At 40.6% G+C, this 27751-nt stretch overlaps 1 protein-coding gene across 1 annotated transcript; it reads left to right on the top strand.

The window, feature by feature from the left end:
- Positions 1-5208: 5208 nt before the first annotated feature.
- On the top strand, positions 5209-26228 carry mst1rb (macrophage stimulating 1 receptor b; the record flags this gene model as incomplete). Its single annotated transcript, XM_079242848.1, has 20 exons — positions 5209-6414; positions 9840-10016; positions 10095-10217; positions 11621-11791; positions 11896-12056; positions 13718-13853; positions 15206-15342; positions 17598-17777; positions 20267-20366; positions 20504-20722; positions 20805-20951; positions 23257-23410; positions 23542-23631; positions 23720-23935; positions 24020-24100; positions 24179-24360; positions 24456-24565; positions 24645-24810; positions 24904-25040; positions 25997-26228. 20 exons carry the CDS (start codon positions 5209-5211, stop codon positions 26226-26228), a joined length of 4125 nt encoding a protein of 1374 aa, XP_079098974.1.
- Positions 26229-27751: the final 1523 nt, after the last annotated feature.

Raw genomic sequence — 27751 nt, forward strand, 5'->3', positions numbered from 1 at the left:
TGCACCCACTGACAAAAATAAATAAATAAATACACCAATCGATCATGGAAGACAGGGAGATGACTGCTGCGAAGAAGAAAATAAAGTGTTGTTACAACAAAGACTGAGAAAGCATATATTCCCGGGTTAAACCTGTTCGAGGAGACTTTGAGAGGGTTTGTCAAAGTAATTTTTCCGTGTCACACGGTGGGGAATATGACTTGAAACGGCACAAAAAATCTGAGTCACGAAAAACGCGCTACTCAGAGGGAGGCTTTATAATAACAGATTTGTTATGTTTGGATAGTAATAATAATATCAAAGAGCAGAATATAAAGTTTCCTTTTTTTAAAGCTTTGTCATGGCAGAGTGGAATCTCACATTGTCCTATGTTTTCAGTCTTTGTGAGAGAAGATCTGGTCACCCTAACCTTACTACTATATAGAGAAGAAAGGACCTCTTAGAGGACTAGGGGTGTAGTTGTACAGAACCGGTAGTCAGGTTTGAATGTTTTGAGTGTTGCAGGGGAAAAAAAAGAAACAAGCAAATTGAAAGTTTCATAATGTTCAGACTTTGAACTGTATTCAGTTAATTTGCTCAGTATAGTTCTACATTCAGTTGTATCACATGATTTAGTTTTTTTTTTTTTCTAATTAAAGAAAATCATGGTGGAAAAGAGGATTAAATTAAAATATCAAACATAAAAAAATTGTCTAAAACAAAAAAAACAATGTTATTATGATGAAAATGAATAAAAATCCTGACTAACAAATAAACCACTAAATTAAATTAAAACAGAAGCCTGGAATTAGACTAAAAGAAGAACCCTTTGGGAACCGAAAGAGCCGACTCTTTAAAAAAAAAAAAAAAAACCGATTCTTTGAAATGAGCCGAACTTCCTACCACTATTACACATGTATTAATAAGAAGCGTGCAGGCTGGAAGCGGCTCCTTCTCGGTTGAAACTGCGGGGAGGAGCGACCTGGAGCCCAGCGGAGGCGCAGCTGATTCATACCCAAACCTTCAGATTCCAGCTGGACGTCCAGGCAGATGACAATAACATCTTATCATCAAACTAAACCAGGATCAGACCCATCACAGCGAACTTCTCTGCGTCAGGAGGACAGGACCCAACCTGCTCAGGTAAGTTTTAATACCCGTCAGAGAGACTCAGCGAACACGCAGCCATTATTTACCAGCAGTGCAGTCAGAAGAAGAAGACCCCAGAAACAGCTGGACACTTACAAGTCGTTGTGTTTGTAACGTAACTTTACTTTTCCACCTGCGTGTGTGGAGCTGTGGAACATGTTTAACACGCATCACTGTAAGCTGTTGTCCCCGGCCAACCTTTCAGGTTTGTGCTCATGCATGCATCTTTCTGGTGGCCTGAAGCCAGCTCGTGTTGGCACGTTTCACTGCACTAAAATGAGGAACAGCAGCGTTAATATGAAGCAGAAAATCAGACCTGCACAAACCTTCAAGATGAACATTAAACCTAAGTAATAAGTAGAATCTTCATGAAATAATGTAAAAGCACATGTAATTTTCATTATTTGTGTTTCTGTACTGGTTTGGAAGTAATTTGCTACCAGTAAATGTCTCCTCTGGGTACATTATGTGCTGCATATTGACTGTTGCCCAGCAGCTTCCCTTTGCAAATCCCTCTGGAAAGCTCTGTATTGATAAATGAAAGAGTCCTTCTCCCTTTCTGCTCTGATCTGACGTAAAGGAGCTGTGGTACATTTAAACTTGCGTACCACAGGATGGTGGTGTCATGACGGGATCTGAGAGCCTTCAGCTAAAATCTGCAAATAGCACAACGAGTGGAAACTCTCTTTTTCAGCCATTTGCTTTACTAACCATGAAGAAGAAGAAAGTCAATCAGTGTCATTACTATGTACAGCCATGTCCTGAGACCTTAACCTCAGCTCCACTCAGAGCTGAAGATGTTAAAATGTAACACAGCATCGGTGGCATCCAATGAATAATTGATGATTTATTTTTTACTTTAGATTTTCCCTGCAAGTTTTCCTTAAATATGCTACGTCTGCTCCGAATGAAACTTTAAAACTAAACAATCAGAGTTTGTTTAAGTCATTGGCATGAGCAGGAAAGTGTTTTCCTCTTCATCAAGGTCTTTTTAAAGGTACATGTTGTCTTATGACCATCAGTCCGTGCACATCTTTTCCTCCTGAAAGGCACGTAGTGGTTGTGACAGGAATCCAAAGCAGAGAGGCCGGTTTCTTGAATGCAGCCTTACTGTAATGTGTTTAGTTAATGATCCACCCAATGACTTCTGTTTGGGAGGAAGAGGAGACTTCAGAGTCTCTTTTGTTCGCACAAATATTGATTAGGATGAACCATAGAAACATTTAGACTCGTTTAAACTAAAATTGTGGGAATGAACTTCATTGTTAGCTTCTCTCATGGAGAAAACAAGACTTGATCTCCTCTTTTGTTCAGCCATTATTGTTCAGCCAGAGCAATAATGGCTAGACAGATATTAATGACCTTAGTCACAGGAAAAACACTGTTATCCTCGTCTACTATCTCCTGCAGCTGTCTAAATGAATGTGGTGAGTCTTCATCAGGAAAGCTTTATCAGGCTTTTATAATCTGTCTCAACCATGTTGATGTTTGTTGCATCAGATCTGCTTGGAATCAGTCCAGAATATTATTAATGAGGTTCATACGAGAACTATTTTATCTTAACATTAAAAGAGAAGTTGCTTCTTTATCTGTACAGAAATGATGATCATATGTATATGTCAGGGTTATTTCCCAGGTGTTTCTTTTGGCCTGAAGCAGCAGCTTCTTGGATTTGTTGCTGGTTTCCTGGGATCCTCACGTTGATGGCACTGGTTGTCAGAAGTTACTGGCTCAGGATCTGAAGGGTAGATTTTTGTATACTGGGAAAAGCCTATGCTAAGCATCTGGGTTTTCCACTCTTGTTTCAAGTCTGTTGCCAAGATCTCCTGGCTCAGGCATCATAAACAGACATGTTGTTATCTAACTTTTAATCAGCCCATACATGCATGTTAAAATATCTTTTACGTGAGGTTAGAAATGTTTTAATTATTGAGTCAAAGTTGGACAAATACACAAAGACAATACTGAAAGATTAAAGTAGGTCTTGTATGGTATATGCTAAACCGTCTGTAGCTTTGACCTGTAGTAAAAGAAGGAGCCGGTAACCAGATGGCACAGTGTTCACATTATTTGTGCAGCACTTGTATGAAAAGTACAAAGGTGTAAAACTGTCCCGTTCACCACTTGACATGGTGCCAGTTTGCTGCTAGCTTTAAAGCTAAAAAGCTTGCCAGTTGATTTTGTGTCTGAGGTCATCAGTTAGCTAGAATAAGCACAACACCAGTTAGCGGAGCTAAAAGGTGTCAGCAGAACGACAGGAATATTCAGTTTACAGATCATTTACTAATCAATTCAGCAGTTCACAATGGTTCAGTTACATAGCCTTGTTGTGCTACTGAAAAACCACAGCAGTTCTTACTCTGAAACTACGTCTGCACATGTGAACCACGTTTTTCACATGTGGATGCATATGTGTAACACACATTCACATGTGCTTCATATATTTTTCACATGTACATGAATGTGGGCTTCACATGTTTGTCCACATGTACATGGACATAATCTTCACATGTGGACCACTTAAATGTTCAAAAACCATGTTTGGCCATGTGAACGACATGTTCACATGAACATGTCATTTACACGTACATCACATGTTTCTTACATATACATTAATATATGAATGACATGCAGTTCAAATGTTGCTTAGTCTTCTTCACATCTGAATCAAATGATAACTTTCCAAAACCACAAGAGATTCACATGTACACATACACGTACAACAGAAATGGGAGTCAAAGACAAAGATCGTCCACACAATCCACCTTTGTAAGATATGAGAAATGCTAAAGTAAATCGTCTTTGGTGGTTACATATCTTGTTCCTCATTTGAGTTTTATTTTTAAATTTTAATGTGGTTTAATCTCATATCAGCTGAGATCCACATTTTCAAATTTCCTGTTTCCGTAACTGATCACACTCGTTGACTGAATGCTGTGAATCAATAAGGAACTTCGGTCACTTCTAATCCAGGATCTGGTTACAATTCCACTCATACTGGATTTAAAAGCGATCATAGTCCATGAAAAGTCTTGAATGAATAAAATATGTTAAAATGTAGAATACTGTATTTCTGAAGAATAAGCAATGAATAATGGGAAACAGTTTCTTTTTTTTATTACTTATCTTTAAATGAGGTTGCACATTGGCGTAGTGGTTAGCATGATGGCATAGTGGTTAGCACTGTGGCATAGTCATTAGCATTTTGGAGTAGTGGTTAGCACGTTGGCATGGTGCTTAGCACGTTGGCATAGTACTTAGCACGGTGCGTAGTGGTTAGTATGTTGGCGTAGTGGTTAGCACGTTGGCGTAGTGGTTAGTACATTGGCATAGTGGTTAGCATGTTGGCATAGTGGTTAGCACTGTGGCTGACAGCAAGATTGCAGATTCAAGCCTTGGCTGAAGGAGGTGTAAAAAGTGGCCTTTCTGAGTGGGGTTTCCATGTTCTCCCCACTGGTGTAGTGGTCCTTCAAGAAGTGGGTATGCTCTCAATTTTTCTCCCTTGTTTTAAAAATCAAAAAAAGTAAAAAACCCAAAAAAATGCTGTTTCAGGAAAAATGACATGCCATTTTACGTGCGTATATTTATATACCCACATATACCTTGGACTACACCAGTGTTTCTCCCCATGTATACATTGGTTTACTCTGGGGACTCCGGCTTCCTCCCACCATCCACAGACATCCATGTTATGGTTAGGTATCTTATGTTAGGTATCTTATTCCAACCATGCTGGAGCAGTATGGTTGTTTGTCTCTCTCTCTGGCCAGGGTGTACCCTGCTTCTTGCTCAATGAGTGCTGTGATAGGCTCCAACTTCCTTATGACCCTTAATTGGAATGGTTAGGAAAATGGATGGATGGATTTGTAGACATATCCATATGTATTTGAATGTTTCAGGTGTAAATGTGGGTGTATGTGCTTCTAACTGATGAATGATGTAATTATTTAATATACATCATGTTTACACAGGTATCATCAGCAGGAGCTCAGGATGCTTTTGTTGCAACATCAGACCTGGAGGTAATCCTCCCCACCTCATCGCCTGTACTGCTGCTTCTCCTTGCACCCTGGAGAGGAGATGGTCTTCTGGACCACACAGTGGGGGACATGCATTTGGCTCCAGCCTCTGCTAGCCTTTGCCCTGGCCAACTGTCCCTCACTGGCCCCCAGCCCACTGAACTTCTCCGTGGTCTACACCATGCCCTTCTTCCAAGCACGGGGGCCAATCCAGAACATAGTAAACAACTCGTTTTACCAGGAAGTGTATGTGGCTTCTCAGAACGTGATTGAAGCTGTCAACAGGAGCTTGGAGAAGGTCTGGGAGCTCAAAACTGGGCCAGTTGGGAGTCCGGAGTGTCAGATATGTGATTTATGTGACATCGATAAGGATTACGACTTTCCGGAGAACACAAACAATCAGGTCCTGCTGTTGGATACTCTCTTCATGTACTTGTATTCTTGTGGAAGCTCTCAGTATGGAGTATGCTACTTCCACCAGCTGAACTCTAACGGTGAGCCGCCTTCTTATTCCAAGTGTTTGTTCAGGAAGGAATGGAACTCTGCAGCCTACTGTCCGGACTGCGTGGCCAGCCCACTTGGTACTAAAGTCTCCATGGTGGAGGAGGGTCAGACCGTATACTTCTTTGTTGCTGCTTCTGTCAACGACAGCGTGACCCAGCGTTATGGAAGGAAGTCGATCTCGGTTCGCAGACCTCTGGCCACGGAGGATGGTTTCTACAGCGATGTGCGAGGCCTGACTGTGCTGCCCAGCTTGAGGAGGACATATCACATTGATTATGTCTACAGTTTTTACAGTCAGGAGTACGTTTACTTCCTTTCCGTGCAAAGAGAGAGCCCAGATCTGAACTCGTCCCCGTTTCAGACTCGTCTGGGGCGTCTTCCACGCAGTGAATGGGAAATGAAGAGGTATCGTGAGTTGATCCTGGAGTGTCGCTTTGAGCCAAAGCGCAGAAGGAGAAACGTTCCCAGTGAACCCTATAAGGATGTGGTCTACAATGTGGTCCAGGCAGCCTACTATGGCAAGGCGGGCAAAGATCTGGCAGAGGAGCTGGGGGCGGAGGAGGAGGACGACATCCTCTACGGGGTGTTTGCTGTCACCAATGACAACGGGGTGACGGAAAATGATTCAGCCCTGTGCGCCTTCCCAATGGACAATGTGAATAAAGCCATCACTGATGGGGTGGATGTCTGCTGCGAATCCGGACCAGAGCAGCTCTCCAGGGGGCTTTGCCACTTTCAGCCCTGTGAAAGTTGTCCGCATGAGGTGGGTCCATTAGTCCACAAACACATAGGTGGTGACAGAAAGACAGTATGTGTAGACAAGAGTGAGTTGTAATACAGTGGCTATAGGATTTATCCTGCGATATCACCAAGTGGGATAAATGACAACTTTCTAATCATATGTCATCTGTTTTATGACCTGAAAACAAGTTTAGTGTTAGTTTTCCAGTTTAAAGACTTGAGGATATAACACTGACATGTTATATCCTGTGCAAACAGGCTTTAACAAAGAATGTGGGATGTACGTCATGCACCAGTTGTCTTGAAAAGCAATTCTTGGAAACCAAACTTAATGTGGAGAGTGGATAAATGATAGAATTAGTAAAGATGGATGAGTGAAAACAGCTCAGCTAAACCAAAGCAAAAAGAAACAACAACAAAAAAAAAAACAGAACAGAAAGCGGGACCAGAAACCAGAGCCAGAAAAACTCTTTGGAAGGCCGGAACGTTTCCATGTTAAGACTCCTGGTTCTCTAAATGGTGTCAGCCAATCACAGCAGTCGGTTCTGCAACAGCTCGTCAGTAAAACTTTATTATCACATGAACAAGATCACAAAAGTTACATTTACATGGAAATCTTTCAGGTCCAGGTCCAGATCCAGATCCAGATCCAGCGGTAATTTGAAGTCAGGTGTGGTCTAGTTTCTGTGGTTTAGTGAGGTCAGTCCAGGTCTAGGACCAGGTCCAGGTCCAGCGGTATTGCGAAGTCAGCTCTGGTCCAGGTCCTGTGGTTTAGTGAGGTCGGTCAAGGTCCAGGTCCAGGTCCACATCCAGTTCCAGATCCAGCGGTAAAGTTGGCTCTGGTTCAGTTGCTGTGATGTAGTGAGGTCCAGATCCAGGTCAAGTGCCAGGTCCAGCTCTAGTGGTAATTTGAAGTCAGCTCTGGTCCAGGTCCTGTGGTTTAGTGAGATTGTTGTCCAGAGTTGTCCAAGTCCAGATTCAGGTCCAGGTCCTGTTCCAGGTCCAGGTTCAGGTTCCAGGTCAAGGTTCAGGTTTAGGTTTAGGTTCAGGTCCAGGTCCAGGTCCAGCAGTGGGTTTTTCCTGTATCATTTCATGCTTAATGATAAGAGGAATGGGAGAAACTTGGACGTAAACGGTAGTCTGGAATGGAAAATAAATCAGGAAAAGTTGAAGATCATTATTCAGGAGGAAGCTGTGGATCAAGAATTCCAGATGCCAGATGGGATTTACTAGTTTCCACATCTGTTGAGAGAACGTCCCAGCAGGTTTCTGTAAGGAAACATCGTAGCTTTGTGCCTCTCAGTGTCAACGTAATCTGCCTTTCCAGTCATAGTCATACATGTCTTCAGACATGCTAGTTTATAGTCTTCTGTTCATTCTCACGGGAAAAACAACTGGAATGATCCAGATACCACGCATATTTCTTCTTTTTATTTTAGTTTGCTGGCGGTGGGGGCAAGAGTTGTCAACATAGGCTTGTGGTGAGACTTCCTATTCCATGTATACTAATGTCAATAGTTGCTAGTATGAGAATTCCCAGGGCTCAGTTTGTATTTGCCACGGTGACGTTCAACTGTAAGTCAGAATTTTAAATGTTGATTTATAAAATAAACTGATTATTGATTCAGTTTTAGTCAGTTCAGTCTTACCAGATGACAGTTTAAGATGAAAAAGATTGAAGAAGCAACATCTTTTTCCAAATCTGAAATGTTCTTCACTTTGAAAAGAAAAAAAAAAAGTCAGTGTACCTCCTTCACTCACCTTTTCGACCAAATTTGTTTAAAACTTCTACTCATAAACCTACTTTTGAATATCTTGACTTGTTCATGGACCAGACTGCAGGAGGTTGGTCCTGATCACAGACTGCATTTAAAAGATGGACTTAGTCTCTGTGATGTCACCAGTAGGTTTCGTAAGATCTGAACTGAATCTCATGGGACGGTTCCTACAATCGCCATCTTGGCCGCATCATGCGTGCCTTCTCACCTGGAAAATACAAGAATGGACAAAGAAGTTGAGCTGAGAGGGGGATGTGAGCATGGGGGTGGTGATTGTCGTCTATCAAACTCCACCCTGCCTGTAGCTAAGAGCTAACCGAGCTAACTTGTATCTCACAGGAGCTAACCTGCTAATGGAAGTAGGTGTGCCAAAGCTAAATCACGCTGTTAGCCTGCTAAAAACTGTGGTTGCGCTATACTCTGCCTTCTTGCAACGGGATATCGGGTACCTGTCAGTCAAAAGAACACGCCCTGAAGTATGCCAAATCTATATGAAATTACTTCTAAACGGAAGAGTGAGAAAAAAATTTACTCCCCCCACAGTTGTCATGAAAGTAAACCTGACATATTAAATCTAAAATGTTTTGTTTTTTGTTTTTTTTTTTGTACCAGGCTGTAAATGTGTTTATTTCTGCTGTGAAGTTGGTCTTTTTAACATGGCAGTCTACAGGGATTTGCTCTGTTTTGGAGCCCTTAGTGGATGAGGGGGGGACTATAATCCTTGGTTGTTCGCATAGGCTTCCCGTTAACCACCAGAGGTTGCTGCTTGGTCCTGATGCATCCATGGACCAGACTGCAGGATTTCAGTCCTGGTTGGTTGTGTTCATGGAGAAATAAATATTTTCTTATCATAGTCATGGTGACTTTTTGACTTACGTCTCATTCATGAAAGGAAAACAGACTCCGTCTTGATGCATCTGTAAATTTCCTGAATTAAAATGATCTTCTAATGTTTATTAGACAACAACGGTTGTTTATTGTTATTGGTTAAACTATTTTTACATACCTGTAACTTGCTGCCATTATCACTACATTAAGCAGCAGATGGAGTTTGTTTGCTTAGCTGACAAGAACCTGGATTTGTTCCACATTGAGTAATTATTCCAGCCTTAAAGTTCATTGACAGCTAATATTATGGCTAGTGGACTTTATGATTAGCAGAATGTATTTGCAGATACTGTCCTTTATAGAGGTGGCATGTCTATTTATGCCATAATTTTTATTTATTTAGTAATATTTTATTGGAGAATTCACTGGAGGCACTTTTCTTTTTTGTTTCTGGTTTATTTTGAATGTCATTAAATATGTTCCTGTTGATATTATAGTTGAACAGTTTTATGTTTTGCATTTGTTCCTTTGCTTTAACAAAAAAGAACTGAAATAAAACTTCAAATTGAGGACATAGCAAACTATAATATAGGTTTACTGTTACAACCGTAGATATCTTAAGGATCTCCATAAGACTGTAGTGCAGGAACCCAACAAACATCCAGAAAAAAAAAAAAAAGATAAATAAATATATAAATAAGAAAAACAAGTATAAAGATACTAAAAAGTTTTTGAGTTTATAAAACAAACCGTAAAACCAGAGCAGAGAAAACTAAGTTGTGTTTAAAGTAAAGATGGTCATTTTTGACTTTCTGTCAATGTTTCTGCCCATGGCCATCAGAGCATGGGGAACAACGCAACGTGTCGGGATCATCCCACAATGGTGTCTAAGCCTTACTACAGAGTGGACCTCTTCAACAGGAAGATGACTAACGTCTTGCTCACCTCTCTACTGATCACAACCATAGAGAGCAAGACCGTTGCCCACATTGGAACCTCAACTGGACGTCTGCTTCAGGTATTCAGCTTTATTCTTGTATAATTAATGTAGGCAACTACTACAACTACTACAGCTTTATTGTGTCTGTGTTGGCAGCTTGTATTGACCCGATCCAGCCCTGTTATCTTTGCCAATTACTCCCTGGCAGAGAATCAGAGGGTGTCCTCTACTGCTGCTGTCTACTCTTCAGAGTATCTCCTTTTTGTAGTTGGTGACAAGGTAAAGTGACATTCCTGCAAAAGTCTATTTCTGTTCTCATGTACTTAAATGTGGATATCTGTTTCAACCGTCCTCATACTTCCATGTGTCTTTTATGTTTCCATGGTTGTTGAGTCAGTTCATCCACTACTGGGCAGTGCTCACCAGTTTAGAGTTTATTTCTGCGTTCTGACACGGGTTGGCAGCAGTAATGCACTGCTATAAAGTTACTTACAACCATCCAAAAACGCAGATCTAAGCTCTTTGAAAACGCACCAAATTACATACGTAAAACTGTCCGTCCATCTTCGTTCGTCTTCTGTGTTTGGCATAAAATGATCTTTACAGTGTATTTTAAATGAGATCATTTTTGTAATTTATGCATATATCACTCGTGCATGCTCGTAACTACCTAACCATATGAACATGAGAGGACAGTTGAGAGACAGCGGCCCAGAGTAAGAGGGTGTAGCGAGTCTATTGCCGGGACATTGAAAGGCCCAACCATGTTTACGACTGGTTTAGCCAACAAACATCTGACAATCTTGTCAGTCTTAAAGTGTTTAAGGTCCCACATTATGCAACATTCACTTTATTGAAGTTTTCTAACATTGATATATATCCTATATCCTGTTTGATGCCCAAAAATGAGAAATTTTTGTCTATTGCTTGTTTCACTTTTTAGCAACTGATCTGCTCAAAACAGGTGAGTGTGAGACTTTCCCTTTAGAGACCTCATGAAGAGAAATAACCACTCTCCCGTGGCAGTTCTGATCCTGATACTACCATTGACCCGTCACCTCAGCGAGCTGAGCCTGCCCTCTAAAATCCCAAAGCAGGCGCCAGCAAAAACTGCAATGTGGGATGTGGGATGGGCATGAACATTTAAAAGCTCCAACAGCCCATTCTCAGTAGAGACACTTGGCTGAAATCATGGCTGTATTTGGGGTAAAACTTTGAAAACAATGTTGTTTGACCTCTGACACATAAAATTGTTGAAAAAATTCTCTAATATGGGACATTTGAAGATGTTTAGAGACAGGATAGAATAACCTTTGACAATCTCATATATATTTTTTGATTTAGTTTCTTTATGTCTGCTTCTCTGTAAGATGTTTCGCCAGGATTTAAGAAATAATCCTTGCTCAATGAGAAATTACAAACTCTTCTCGCTGCCTGTGGTAGTTACGAGCATGCATGAGTGATTAGGAATTAGAAAATGGGTTAAAGGTAAGCGTGCAGTGTTGATGTGATGGTTGCTGCCGTTTATTGACATGCTTCTGACTAAAGTCAAGGAAAGTAAAAAAGAAAAAAAAGTTAGAAAAAGTAAAAGTAAGAAAGTTCTTACTTTCACCAACATGAAGCAAATTTACATTCAAGAGTGATTTTTCCAGAGAAAAAAGAAACTTGATGTTGCTGTTTAGATGTTCCAGGTTCCTCAAAGAGGCCCAGGATGCCAGCATTTCATGACCTGTGCAAGATGCCTGATGGCCCCGAAGTTCATGGGCTGTGGCTGGTGCTCTGGGGTGTGTTCATGGCAGAGTGAATGCCAAAGTCGTTGGAGAAACGAGTCCTGCCCACCTGGAATCACAGGGGTGAGGAAAGATCTTTCATCCAGGATACAAATGACTTTTCGTGCAGTTTTGAGAGACGTTCACTGTGTGTAGGTGAAGGTATTCTTTCTGTTATATTGATGCAGTTTTCTCCACGGACCGCACCCCCTGATGGCCAAACAGAGCTAACGCTGTGTGGATGGGAGTTCCAGTCACGCTTAAGACCACCTATCACCTCTAAAACCCACCAGGTTCGAGTAGGACATACGGCCTGCACTGTGATTCCACTTAAGAGCAACCACACACAGTAAGCAAACATCTGGATCTGCTGCTGTTTGTTCAGAATTCATTCTGTTTAAAATCTAAAAAATGCTCTAAAAACCATGAGAAAAACAATATTTCTTCCCTAAAATAATCACAGACAATAATAAAACAAGAAAGAACATCTTTGCTGCAGATTTGGGTTTTATTGTTGTTCTGTCCCAGATGCATTCAAACCATAGACTGTATATAAAAGATGGGCGGAGCCTCTGTGACGTCACATATAGGTTTCTGAAGAGCTGAATCATTGGGCAGTTCCTACAGTCGCCATCTTGCCAGCATCACATGTGTCATCTCTCCCAAAAAAATACAAAAATGGGCAAAAAGGTAGAGCTGAGAGCGAGGCTGGAAGCATGGGGGTGGATGATTGACATCTAGCAAACTCCTAATAATGGGAGCCAAGAGACTAAAGGAGGCAGGCGGGCTAATGTTAAGTCTCACTGTTCACCAGCTCCTGCAGCAGAGGTGATCACCTGCTGCTCAGACTGCAGCTTGATGCTGAATACAGCGACAACAACGCTTCTTTTTCTTCTTTTAGATGGGTGTACGCCGCTCCTGGTAACTGATTAGCTCAAACTACATGTTAGTTACTCACTTGTTTTTGTAAATTTGCATCACCAGTAGCTTGCAGCAGCTAACTGCTGCTATTCTTTCATTGGTCCTTTTCTTGAATACAGTTAAGATTTACATGTATTCATGTCCATGAAGCAATTATTGTTGGTACCTGCCTTTTCTTTAAATAGACTCAACAGGCGGCCTAAAAGTCAGTATATATCACCAAGGTGCTGTTAGTACAGGAAGTCTGCCGTGTGCATTGATGCAGTCGGCGTACCAGGAAATTATGCACTGACAAACGTTCAGCAATGAAATGCATAATCTTTTTAGGGCATTAATTTTCCTCTAATTAATGTTAATGTCCCACCCCCAAAAATATATGAACTTCCTTTAGAGGCTACCACTTAAAAGTGATGATTAGACAGAACCTTGTGGCGCTCCTGTAGGTAAAAAGACCAGCTGGAGAGAATATCCTCAACCTGAACTCCCTGAAGACGAAAAATATTTAATCCTTTGAGGTCCACAATCAAAAATATTTTTATTTTTGTCTTTCACTGTAATTTAGTGTTTTTTCCTCAAAGTTGTAGAGATTTTAACCATTTTATTATCAATTGTTTTCTCTGCCTGCGATATACTGGCGAGCTGTCCAGGGTGTACCCTGCCTTTCACCAAAAGACTGCTGGGATAGGCTCCAGCTTCCCCGCAACCCTTAATCGGATTAAGCTGTTAGGAAAATGAATGAATGAATTGATGTTTTCTCTGCTTTCATAACTTTTTAAATGTTTTTTATTTTATTTATTGATTAATATATTTCAATGGATGGATGATTATTTTCCTGACTATGTCCTGACTCCTTTGTAAGACAGAAAATTGGCCCTTTTAATGTAAAAGTGTCCCTTTAATTTTTAATATGCTCTGTCCCTGTCAGATAAACAGGTAAAAATAAAATAATAATGAAGGTAAAAGACTGAAACAAATGAAGTTTAGCTTCCTGTTGTTTTTAAACTATATAAATTTACTTGTGACAGATATTTATTGACCTGTATTTTCTGCATACATGCTAATAATTTTATTATTTTTGCTGTTCTTTAGCTTAGTGTGTAAGATTCGCTCTGGGGCCTCCGACCTGTCCAAACCCGTCAACATCACAGTGGAAGTGTACGAAGGCAAAGTGGACGGCCGCTACTTCATCGAAGGAAAAGCAGAAATGCCAGGCTTCATGTTTGTGGTAAATTAGCAAAATTCATGCTGATTACAGATGATTTTTTTTTTATCTTACTCTTATTAATGATATAAAAAAACTTGATTAATCCTTTAGGATAAATACGAAAATTAAAAATGTTTTAATACCCATAATGAGTGTCATAGCATTTGGCATAGTCTTTAAGTTTATATCTAACTTGAATGAATCTTAATCAATAGAAATATTACATGTTCAATCAACAATCTTTTTGTTTTATTTCCAAATCAACGACAGAGAGATCTGACTTGCGCCCTCTATTGGTCAGCCACCACTGGTGCTCCAGTTCCCCATTGTCTAGAAGTGGCAGATGTGATATCTATCCAGTTAAATTGTTCCCATTTTTCCACAAAACACAAAAATATTTTTAAAAAAAAAGAAAAAAAAAGAAAATAGAAAAACTTTGAAAATAGAAAAAAAAAATGGAGCCAGAAATGGTACTCTTTAAAAAAAAAAATGAAAAGAAATTGAAAACATGCAGAGGAGGCGCGTTCTACTCAGGCTGCTCGTGCACCTGTCCAGGTAATGCTAGCTTCAGACCTGTCTGATTAAATTCATCTGTCATTAAGTAAACCACAAGCTAATGCTGCAGCAGCCTGTGTCTGAAGGAGCTCTGAGGAAGGAGCTTAGACATCATCTTTTTTTCTCCCAGCACCTCAGCATCCCAGTACAGAGCTGGTATGTATCGGGATGCCTCAGTACAGTCAAGCCAGCAGCATCAGATACAGGAACATCTATCACTGATCAATACATCTGATCAATGCATCTGATTTTGGCTGTATTGATCCTTTGTCATGCGATGCTGACTAAGGCTGAAATTGTGACGCGTCTGACAGTAAAATTTTAACATCACCCATTCACAGAATTACACACATGACTGTAACGCCCCCTCTCCCAAAATAAAACAACAAAAAAAGCTCTCATAGAGTTTTAATCAATAAAGTTCAGGTGTAACACATTTACTTTTGAGCCTGCATTAAAACAAACAAGCTTGTTTTCTCAAGATAAATAATAAAATTAAACTAATACTCGAACACGGTTGCTCTGGAATTACGTATTATTTCCTCTTTCCTTGTATTAAACTAACTCATAAATTAATAAAGATAGACGTAATTACAGATGTGATTAAGGTCAATGACGATCAGAAAGATGTCTCTCTCAGACTACTTCTGCCCCAGGTTCTGAAAAGGTTACTTGGTTTTTACAGCCTGAAATGAACAATTTTATTAATAGTAATTGTAAAAAAAATTAAAAAAAAAGATAAAACAAAAACTGCACTCAGATAAGTTTGTACTTAATATGAATCGTTTGCTAAATGCTGAGAGCTGCTGTCGTTGCAGATTCCCAACATCACAGAAATCCAGCCCAACTACGGGCCTCGTGTTGGGGGTACGCTTATCACGGTGACTGGGCCTCATCTGGATGCTGGAAAAAGCAGAAAAGTCACTCTTAATGACGTTCCCTGCCCTATAAGAAGGTGATGTGATCCTCTGTCTGTTTTTATCATGTTTGGCCTTCTTTTTGTGGCTAAGACCAGGATCTACTCCCACATTTTTCTCTCTATGACCCAACAGGCAAACATGTTCATACTAGTTAGACTTCTTGTTTTGGAAACTGAGCTAATAAAGGGTGAAGGACCGAGTCAGCTCCAAACTATTCCGTACTGTACATCATACAGAACACAGATGATTAAAAGGCAAGAAGCCTTAATCTGCAGCCAGAAAAGTTTTTTTTAACAACTTTCTGACACTAAATAACAGTTCAGATGTCAACCAGTCATGTTTATGGTCACATCACAGCACGGCGACTGCTCTAGTTCGGGTCTTCCACTTGACCACAGATAGCAGCAACATCTCAGCTCTGCTTCCCCTGTGATTAACTGGTTTGAGTCCAGTCTATTTTATGTCTATTGGTAAGTATAAATCTGAGCTAAACTAACCTGTGGCGTTCCCCAAGGCCACTTCCTGGGGTCTCCGTTGCTCTACATCTTCATGCACCCACTCACCCAACTTATGAAAAACAACTAATTATGTTACCATAGTTATGCAGATTAGACTCAGATCTACTTACCATCTCACCAGGAGACCACAGTCTGATCCAAACTCTGGTCAAACGCATCAGTCAAGTTAAAGACTGAATGTTAATGAACTTCCTCCAGTCGAAGGAGGACTAAACTGAAATGAAAGTTTTTGGACTGAAAGTCATCTTCAGAGAACCAACAAAGTGAGAAATCTTGGTGTAGTCCTGGAATCAGACCTCGGTGATGCCTTCAGCATCACATTAACACACTCAGCGCATTTTGATGTGTGCACCTGGCCAAATCGGATTTTCCATATACAGAAAATGCAAAAAGACTTCTTTTTGCAGAGAATGTTCAGATTCAGAAAGACATCACAAGATGTCTTTGGCAGCCAATCAGTACAACATGGTCACCGTGCAAAGGTGCTAATATGACCTGATCACTGTCTGGTGTTTCTGGTTTCATTGTATGCGTGTCCCTGTCTGCCTCCGACACAACTCTGTGCAGGATGGACTCGTGAATTTTTCCCTCCAGCGACTAATCTGTGTCAGTGAGCTTCCTCCATGGTGCGCACATTCCTCCTGTGATCCAGAGGTGTATAAAGTAGAAGTAGAAGTAAAAATGAATTAGAAGTCCTGCAATGTTTTTGGATCTACATGTGCATTTAGAACAGGTGTTTTCACTAACAGGTTCATCTACCTGCAGTGGAGCTGAGCTGATTAAATTCAACTGGTTTAGTGAATTTAGTGACTGGTTGGAAAGAGCTGTCGGACTTTTTACTTCTACTTCTACTTATACACCTCTACTGTGATCTCAATCCCATGTTCCTAAAAATTCCCTTTTTTTTCCCCCTCTTTTCCCTGCTAACCACCGTCGAAATGCGTGGAATATTAATGAATATTTGTCACTTGACTTTCAATAGTGACTATATGGGCGGAGCAACAATACGGGGGGAGCCACGATGTAGGCGGAGCAATGCAGTGCCTCCCACACGCCAAATTTAGTGTTGGTTGTGAATAATAAACAGAAACAGGCGGGGGACGTGCACACTGTTTTGTAAATCAAAGTTTTTGTGTGCTGCATTCCTTGTTTTCCCTACGTACGGCACCTGTAGCCGTCTTTGCTATGCACGGTTTTAAAAATGAGACCCCAGGAACCTGGATCGTAGAAGTCCAGTCCTCCGATCTTCCCTCTGGCTTCTAAATCCTTCTGCTGATTTAAAAAGCACTGAATGCTTTACGCTTAAAGTCCAATCAGGATCTTTTGGTTGCTATGAACCAACCAGATCCCTCCAGACACCAAGGTCAGGTCTACTTCCTGGTCCCAGGGTCTGAACTAAACCTGGACAGGCACCGTTTAGCTTCTGAAAGAAGCTCCCAGAAACCTGCAGGTATGCTGGAACTTCGGGTTGAACACAGTTTAAGCTGCTTTAAATCACGTTAAAACATTTGATGTTTGCTGCCTTTGATGAAAATAACTGTTTATTCCTCTGGAGCTTTTAGTTCGTGTATTTCTTTTACTTTATTTTAGCTTTTCAGTCTTTAAATTCTTTGATTTTAGTTTGTTTTTTATGCTTTTTGGACATCTGCTGTAATACTTTTACTGCTTATAATAAAGCATGTGGAATTGTCTTGTCCATGAAATGTTCTCTGCAAATAAACCTGCCTTGCATTGAGACATGTCATTTAATCCACACCTCCCTCCTTCTGCAGGGTCACAAAGTCCATCGGCAATGTTTCGTCCATCATCTGTCTGTCTCAAGCCATCTCAGAGGTGAGGGATGTACCGCTAAGTGTTTTCATCGACAAGTCTCCCGTCCGAACAACAAAGGTTTTTTACTACAAAGAAAACCCGAAGATTTCAGCCGTTTTACCTGACTGCAGCTTCGACAGGTAGTCCCAACCGTTTTTACTTTGGTTTGTAGCAAATCATTAGAAAACACTTAAAAATCCGCCCTGCTGTGAAATTGTTGGTTATGATGAGGATATGTTTGACTACACATTTTTAGATTAAGAAGAAAATTTATCACAGCTTTTCTTTAATTTGATTAGATTCACAGTAGGGTATTTTGATATAGATTTAATTTTATTTTATATTTATTAATTTACAGCTAATTTGTAACATAACTTCTTGTTGTTGAATGCAGCAGTGCCTGTTGTCTTAAGGTTCATTTCTGCTCCCTTACATATGTAAATGTGGACATTCATTTTAAACCTTGTTGCGCGTCACCGCCGAGTGGTGTAGTCCAGGGTATAAGCAGGTGTACTGAGTATACACACTTCTTGTTCAGTCAGCATTGAGATTACCCACTTCTAAACCCCTTGTGATGCTGCTTTTACAATTACAGACGTCCCTACACGTGTACGTCTGTCACAAAGCAGCTCAGCTAAGTTTAGCTATGCTACACTGGTACAGTTAGCCATCAGCTGCGTTAACTTTAGCCTGAACATAGACATATTAAAGATAGATGTATATATATCTATGAGCCTGTCTCTCACCAGCCTAATTTCATAACCTCCCTCCCAAACCCAAAGAGCAGAAATTATGTGACAATGAGCAAATATACTGATGGATTTTTGTTGGAAACTAAATAGAGTCTTACATGTCACAGTTTCTGGGCTACTTTTTTTCTGTTTTTCAAACAAGGCCGCCACCCGTACACATCGACTCATCTTTAATGTTGCTACAGTCATTAAGTCCGAGTTCAGCGATTACTTCTGCGTTTAGTTGACACCAGTTTGTAGCAGTAATGCACCACATTAAAGTTGTTACAACCGTCCAAAAACTCTAGAAGAAGAACAAAAACACAAAGTTTTTTTTCACAGTTTTCAACTTCTTCTTTGCTTTTTACTTAGCGGTTTTTGTATCTTTGTCTTTCTGTTTCCTTTCTTCTTCTCTGGTTTGTTCCTTTATCTGGTTGGGTGTCAACTATACAACTCAACCCTGTGGTTTCCAGTCGTATCGCTCAGTTTTTAGCGTCAAGTGATGGATAGCTAAGCTCCTTGAAAGTAGATCAAATTACGTACGTAATGAAGGCAGGAGACGGACAAAACAATCCATCTGCAAATCCTTCTTTGGCGTCCAGCATAAACCTTCAGCATTACCTGCTCATGTAATTTACTGATAAATGTTTTACAGGTAAATATAATTCCCTCTTAAAACATTGACAGTATCTCAGGAAGAGAAGCCGATTTAGAAATGGAAGCGTTACTAGAAACTAGTTGAGTTTTTGTTGCTGAGGTCTCACAGAATCTCGGTAAGTTGTGCTAGAATAGGGTCATGATATCGGAACAAAGGACACAAAAGAATCAGTCTCCAAGTTTTATGGATTTAGATTGCACTAATAAATTTTTTATTGGTCGATCAATTTTTTAAACCAGCCCTACTTTTAGTTGATAAATAACAACTGGGGCGATATCCTTTCTTCTCGATTGAATTTTTAACTTTTTTTTTTGTTTTTGGTGCCGATTCGATTTAAATTGCGATTCCCAAGTATTGCCAAATTTTAGTTTGTTTATAAACAGCAGATCATGTGAAAAAGTTGCAATATGACAAAGTTTACAGACTATATCACTCGCCAGATTTCCCAAATGAAACATTAACTGTTTCAGTTTTTGAGATTTATTCAGCAACAATATTTCTAATCCAGCTGATTGAAACAAGCAGCAACCTCCAGCGGTTAAAAGAGAGCTTATGCGTCGGTGCCACAACTACAGTTCTCCCTTCATCCACTAGGGGCTCCAAAACAGAACAAACCTCCATAGACTCCCATGTTAAAAAGACCAACTTCACAAAATAAATAAACATGTTTACAGCCTGGTTCAAAAATCCATTTTAGGTTTAATATGTCAGGTTTATCTTCATGACAACTGTGGGGGGAGTGAATTTTTTTTTTTTTAATTTAATCTAGAAATTTGGCATATTTAGGGGCGTGTCCTTTTGATTGACAGGTACTCGATCTCCCGCTTCAAGTAAGAACGTAGAACAACCGCAGTTTTTAGCCGGTTAACAACGTGACTTAGCTTTAGCCTGCTTACCTATGTTAGCTGGTTAGCTCCTGTTATGTCCAGGTTAGTTCGGTTAGCTCTTAGCAACAGGAAGCTCAGAGTTTGCTCAATGTCAATCAGCCACCTTAACACTCACAGCCCTTCCTGGCAGGAACCGCCCACCGAGCTTCAATTCAGCTCTTCAGAAACCTACGGGTGACATCACGGAGGCTCCGTCCATATTTTTTTTCTTAACCCCTAATAAATAACTTCCCTAACTCCTCCCTCACACCATTGTTTACCTTATCTTGATTTATTCTCATGGTTTACAGACGAAGTAGGCTCATCCTGCTCAGAGTTAAACATACAAGTCTTTCTTTTGTCTCTGAATGTAGAGGTTCAAAGATTGTGATTGAAGGGGAGAACCTGGATTCTGTGTACCGGACCATCATCCGCTTTAAACCCAATGAGATCCACCTGAAACCTGTGATCAGGGTACTGTGCTCATCATAAGTCAAAGCAGATTCATTTTAATGAAGATTTTTCTACACAAACATTTATTTCTCCTCCAGATGATGAAGTTAATGCTCATTCCTCACAGTGTGTTTAAGAAGGATGGTGTTATGTTGCAGGACTGTGTCGGCAAGTCCCTGCCGAAAAGGATGGTGTGCATCACGCCTGCCTTCCACAGGGACGAGACTGAGGAAGGGCAGCTGTCTTTCGACATGGACGGTGCATTGGGCCTTTGGAATAAAGAGTTCTCCTACCACCCCTATGGCAAGCCCATACCTTTTGAAACAGAAGGACACATACTGAGTTTGTACCCTGGTTTTGATGAAGTGTCACTGCATGTAAGTTATATAAACGTAATCCATGTGAATTTCTGAGAAGCATAAATATTTTCTTTAAAATGTCTAAAATCTTTGTTTACAGCATCAAAAACTGAACCTGGTGAGCTCCTGCATGACCATAATTATGACGGTGGCAGATGTTGATTGTGATGCTAAAGTCTTGGACAATGAGATAACCTGCAGGATCCCCAAAAACATGAGCATTCCCAGTGAGGGGCTGCCAGTTAAGGTTGGTATTTCTGGGTGTTTAGGTGACTGACTCATCACCAGGTATTCTGCAGCCACCATCATGTGTCGGCCTCCTGTCTGGAAAGGGATTGCTAACAGTTGTTAACCTGCCACAAAGCCCGTAGCTTAAGACTGGGGACCAATTGTTTAATTTCATCTGTAGGTACCAGTTCTAAAGCAAATATTAGCATGCTTGTATGCTAATTTTTCACTTAATGGATGTAAATATTTTGGGAAATCATTTATTATCTTTAGCAGGTGTATAAAACATAAAATGTAAGTGATTATTTCAGTTTTTGGGATTGATTAAGTAGTTTTTATTTCATTTAATAACCTAAGCTAAATTAGCATAAAGGGTAGAACACAATAAATATTCTGACAAATTAAGATCTAAGCAAATTTTTGTTGCTGTTTATACTTCTGTGTGGATTAAACAAATCTAATATAGGGTGTTAAAAAGATTTGGTGATGGCTTCAGGCTGATCCTGTTATCTGGCGAGACAAGCAAACTTTCATTGTTTGTATGATTCATGTTAAGCTAGGCTAGCTAACTACTCGAGACGACAACAAGCATAATAACAACAAATAGAAGAACCAATTTCAAGCACCCACATGGGATTGATGGTAAAGTCCCTCTGACCAAGCATAGATTGCACATGCTCAGAAAGGTAGCGTCAAAGTTACCCCTCAAGTCATGTTCACAAGCAGATGCTAGCTTCGACAAGTGAATAATTAAGTTAAAAAAATGACAAATTTGTAACCAGGAACCCTGAAAAATTAAGTGCATTGTTTCTACAAGTGCAGCCTCCAGTTATATCCACAATCCCAGCTGCGTGGAGTCAAGTTACAGCCTATGAAGTGAAGATGGTCAAAAGAATCGAAGGACTATTAAGCTAGCTGGAAAATAAAATTTCTGATTGGCAGTTTGTGAACCAACAAGAAATGAGGTACATCGTCAAGTTTGCACAGCAGCTAAAAATATAAAGGCTTTTGCTTCCTTCAACAACATAACATGGCCGAAAAGCTTATAACATGCATGTGAGTGCCTTTAAGGGTCCTGGGTTCCATAGGCTCCGAGGTCTCGATGCCAGGTGTTGGTGCCTGGTGAGGCCTTTGGTCCCCTGCATCATATGTGCTCTCCTACTTGAATGGGATTGTATGGTGACACCGGTGCATTGCAACTTCTCTTCCGCTGGAATCATGTAATCACAAACCAACCAATCACAATGTAGTGCTTCTGCGTAACTGCTCTGCAAGCAGTGCACACTCAGGTCTGGAAGAGATGCACGTCAAGCTTCCACGGACTTAAGAAAATGCCAGAGAACTGACTTTTCATGCGCGTATAAATCCAGTTTTAACCTTTCCCAGATTCATGATTTGAAATTTAAGGTTAAAGAAATAAAACATAAAGATGGTAAAGTTTTGTTCTGTGACATAATTGTATCCTGCAAATTCAAGGTTCAATGAATGACTGATGGTCCATTTCTGCCCCCTTACATAAGTAAACAGGAATGTCCGTGTCAAATATTATCATGCATCGCAGTCCTTATACTTCCATGCATATTTTAGCTTGCCTTTGTTAAGGCAGTTCGTTCACCAGTGAGCAGTGGTGAGTTCAGTTCATTTCCACATTCTTTACATTGGTTGGTAGTGGTAATGCACTTCTGTAAAGTGATTTATGAAAGTCCTAAAACACCAGAAGAAGAAAAAAAGGATTTTTTGTTGCTCTCCTCAAGTTTGTCTTCTTCTTCTGACATTTTATGTGGCGGCGTCTTCTTCCTATTTCTCTTCTTCTTCTGTGGTCCAGACAGAGTGACTTTGATCTGTTTGTTGTCTTTTTTTAAAAGCCAGACAAAACTTTTTCGTAAAAAAAAAAAAAAAAAAAGGTTGATTATGTCGACTGCTCCACAGCAGATTTTTGCACTTTGGTAAAATTTGAGCCTCCAATGAAGACTTTAATGCACAGATACAAAGACTTATGCGACATAAAGTACTTTACAAACTAAAATTGAATAAATAAATAACATGACAGGAATCAAGTAAAATAAATAAAACAAGATAAAAAAAACCAAAAACAAATGGATAAATCAGATACGTCAAAACCGTGAAAAGGATTGAAAAGGATTTATTTGGAGAAGCAAATAAATCCTTTTCATTTATGTTGCATAATTTGAAAAGAATTTCTCAACACATAGTGAATACATTCCTTTCATTGAATCTGAGCTTCTCCAAGGTTTAGCTTTAGCATGAGCTAGTCCTTGTGTAGAACTATATAAATAACACATTAACTGCTGTATTTTCGTCAGATTTCCATCAATGGGCAGGTTCACAACGTTGGCACAGTGGTGCGGGTGAGCAACCACTACATGGTGGGAATCGTTCTGGGCATCCTGGCGGCTCTGGTTGCCGGAGCAGTGCTGGCTTTTGTTGTTATGAAACACTTGAGAAAGAAGAAGAAGGGTGAGTGCGTCTCTGCTGCCTGGACCTTGATCAGGAAGTGATATTACACAAGTCTTTCAACTAGAACATCTCAGGTTTTGTTCTTTTTGTTGGAGTTGATGATTAAAAACGAGGTTGTAAATGTTTTTCAGCTTTCATAGTGGAGGCGCATTTGACCCACAGTGCTGGCCGATCTGGCTCAAATGCTGCTGACATGTCGCCTGTCGGAGACTACAGAAGAGGTGAACATCTAGTTCAGCTCCGATATCATCCTTTCATACATGTTCTAATATTGACAGGCCCTCTTAAACTCTCTCTCAATTTATCTAGTGGTATCCTTGAGTCCTCCTACCCCCCTAGTGGGACCAGTGGTGTTCCCCAGCCTGGCTTATACTGCTGCCAACTTGGATCCGACCCTGACTCCCCTCATGCAAACAGAAAAAATCTCCATTTCCAGTTTTAGACCCGAGCTGTTGGAAGAAGTGAAGGACGTTCTTATCCCTGCTGAGATGCTGATAGTGCAGCGCCATCGGATCATAGGGAAGGGTAGGGAAACCTTACTCCTGTTGGAGTAATAAAACCTTGCTGTGGAACTGCAGATGTGTTGCATCATTGTTGTTTTTACTGTAGGCCACTTTGGAACCGTTTACCATGGATACTTCACAGACTCCAAAAACAGGGAAACCCACTGTGCTGTCAAGTCTTTAAACAGTTAAGTCTGCTTCTTTAGCATGTTTTTGTTATGAAAAGTCTCTCCATATGACTTGATCTTTACATGGGTGTCATCAGGAATAACAGATGTTGAGGAGGTGGAGCAGTTCCTGAAAGAAGGCATCATAATGAAGGGTTTCCACCACAGCAATGTGCTCTCACTGCTGGGCATCCTGCTGCCAGAGGAAGGGCTCCCTCTAGTGGTGCTGCCATATATGAAACACGGCGACCTGCGGCACTTCATACGCTGCGAGAAGAGGGTGTGATTTCCATTAAAACACGGCAATCTCATCACCTCATTTAGGGACAGATAATTCACTTGTTTAGTCATGTGTTTGTTGGATATTTTTCGTAGAACCCTACTGTTAAGGACCTCATCGGATTTGGACTGCAAGTTGCCAAGGGAATGGAATATTTGGCTCAGAAGAAGTTCGTGCACAGAGATCTCGCTGCTCGTAATTGCATGTGAGTTGCCAGGAAACCAAACAACTGCATTGATGGAGAAATTTGTTGGTCTAAACGTGACTTTGTTCGTGTGTTTTAGGCTGGATGAGTCGTACACAGTGAAAGTGGCAGATTTCGGCATGGCCAGAGATGTTTTTGATAAGGAATATTACAGCGTTCAGGATCACAGGAAAGCCAAACTGCCCGTCAAGTGGATGGCCATCGAGAGCCTGCAAACCCAGAAATTCACAGCCAAATCAGATGTGGTGTGTGCTTGAAAATAAGTCCTCACACCACCACAGAATTATGTTGAATTAAAAATGTCCCACGAGTGTAACCATTTGCTTCTCCTGACGCAGTGGTCCTTTGGTATCCTGATGTGGGAGATGCTGACCAGAGGCGCAAGTCCATACCCAGAAGTGGACCCGTATGACATAACACATTATTTAATGAAGGGCAGGAGGCTTCCCCAGCCACAGTACTGCCCTGACCCTCTGTAAGTAGCTGAATTTGTACGTTTATATTGAACTTATTGTTATACTTTAGAAACAGCAGCACAGCTACAAGGCAAAATGCCATGGTACAAAGTTCAAATAGTGGCAACAGGATGTACAAATGGTCAGTCAGTCAGGTGAAACTTGTAAATTGTCCACTACCTGCAACCAACATGGTTATATAGTGTAGTTCAGGAGTTAATGTGTATACCTACAGCACACTTTGGGGAGTTCTGCTTCTTTTACACACCAACTCATACATGTTAAGATCCTAACCCTTACAGCAGTTCTTCCTGAACTTTCTAGTCTCTACATGTGAAGTGAAATGAGATTATGTGCAAAACTATTTCCTGTCCAGGAACTTCCTGTGGTCTTAGATGTTTGGCAATGCTATAATCCTGCATATGGCTTCTGATCCAGCTGCTCTTAGCTTAACATATTGTAAATAAAGTTTTTTACTGAAGCCGATACTGATCCAGTTAGTCTGGATAAGAACACAAAGTGTGTAGGAGCCTTTTTATGTTTATGGGTATGCTGTTGTGTACACTGTTGATTGGCAATTGGGCGGCGCGTGTGCAAATCAGACATCACGTCCTTTGTTTTGTGCCATTTCCTTTCATACGCTGAGTAATATTCAAATGGAATATTCTGCTTTGTGACTTGGAAAAACACGACAAAGAAGTTGAGGGCATCATCAGTTATCGCATACGTGTAGCCTAGCATGGCTAATGGACAGTTTGCTGCATACAAGACGTATATTTGCAGTCTGTCTTACAAAGTCTCTGTATTCTGCTAATTTCTCACTTCAGATCCATATTTACTGTATGTAGCCATGAAACTAGTATTAATATTGAAGCATTATCTGTCCTCAACCTTCTCCCTTCTAAGGTATCCTTTGTGCCCAAAGGTTTGAGAACCACTGACATAGCGGACTAAGACAGCCTCCTTGTTTTTCCAGGTATTGCATTATGCTCCAGTGTTGGGACCCTGATCCAGACCTAAGGCCCAGCTTTGCTACCCTGGTGTTGGCTGTATCTACCATCTTGTCAGGCCTGGAAGGAGAACACTACATCAGTCTGAACGTCACTTATGTCAACCTGGACCAGCCACGGCCCTACCCCGCCCTCACAGAGTCTGCTGATGAATATGACTCCACAGATGCCGAAGACTCAGGATCTGTTTCCTGCTGATGGCTTTGTTGACTAAAAACAAGTTTTAAAGACTGTGTACAATGCAAACAGGAAGAACTCTCTGTGCCACAAGAGTGTCTTTTACCTCGAAGTTATTCCTTACCTAAACATTGTAAAGAAGTATCTTTATTCAACAGAAACAGGAAATAATAGATTGACCACAGACGCTACTATTGCTACGGATAAAATGTTACCTTATAGGCATTTCGCATCATTCTGAAATTAATTCAAAAACTTCTTTTTCAGATTACGGGTTGTAATGCAGCTCCTTCTGTAGGAAGATGCTTTCATGTTCATTTATATCAGTGTTTGTCAGTTCTGGTCCTCAGGACCCACCAATTCATGACCCTCCTCGTCAAGGTCTCTACAGCCTGTCAGCAGGCCATTCATTTCATTCAGGTGTGTTAGGAGGTCCTCCACTGCTTAGTCCAGTTCAGGATCACAAGAACCTGGAGCCAATCCCAGCAATGATTGGGTGAGAGACAGGGTACACCCTGGACAAGTCAGCAGGGGGTCCTGAGGACCGTAAATGACAAACACTGTGGTACTTCCTATCAGACAGATGTTGCTAATACATGACTTCTCCCCTCAATTAATACCATTGTAAACATTCTCAGAAATACAGTATAGAGCAGGTTATGTGTTAATGCACGCATAGTTTTTTTGACGTCCCAGTCCCACACACAGCCCAAAAAGCCGTCATCTGAACAGCCAAAATATCAAATCGGGGGATTCAAAACTATATAGCATTTTATATAAACCCCCCCCCCCCAACCATCCCCTTTGAGCCATCACTTGGTAACTGTGGGAAGGAAACTAGCTATGTAAATAAACTAGGATGATGGAGACAGAGAGAGAGAAACAAGCTGTTTTAGGTATTTAACGTTCCACTGACTTGCCAGATCGGCCTGCAGTTTGGTTAGCTAGTTAGCTAAAAGCAGGTTTACTTTGTGATCAGCTGAAATAAGGTGTTGAAAGGCACAGGCTGGAGCTAAATATGCAGATGTAGGTTCCAACGCGCTACTGAGAATAAATCATGTCCTTGTGTGCGTCTTTGTCTTACAGAACAAAGGAAATGCTAATTCTTCCAGACAAAGAGGCAGTTAGCTACAACATGGATGGCGTACTGCAAGGGTGTCCAAAGACTGCCGTAGAGGTTTTCAGTGTTTCCAACCTTTGAAATCCTGCACTTTGACTCATTAATTTGATTAAAGTGTGTTGAAGCACAGAAAACCTCGAGGACTGAAGCGTACCATTAGACATGTGCACATTTGTAGATTTGCTTTCCCAACACTTGCTTTGGACTGTTCAGTGTAACGACACTTTCTGTATATTTCGGAGAAAACTTCCAAAATCACATCATATTTCTGACAGGTGTTTGAGATGCTGTAATTAATATTTATTTGTTCATAGATTTGCTGTCATGTTGTGAAGTTCAAGTAAATACGAGAATGGAGATAAACTCATTTGCATTTTTTTCCCTGCTGAATGCCTTGTGTTGTAGTACTTACAGTTCGCCACTA

The sequence above is a fragment of the Telmatherina bonti genome, assembly GCF_933228915.1.
Source record: "Telmatherina bonti genome assembly, chromosome: 6".
NCBI lineage: Eukaryota > Metazoa > Chordata > Actinopteri > Atheriniformes > Telmatherinidae > Telmatherina > Telmatherina bonti.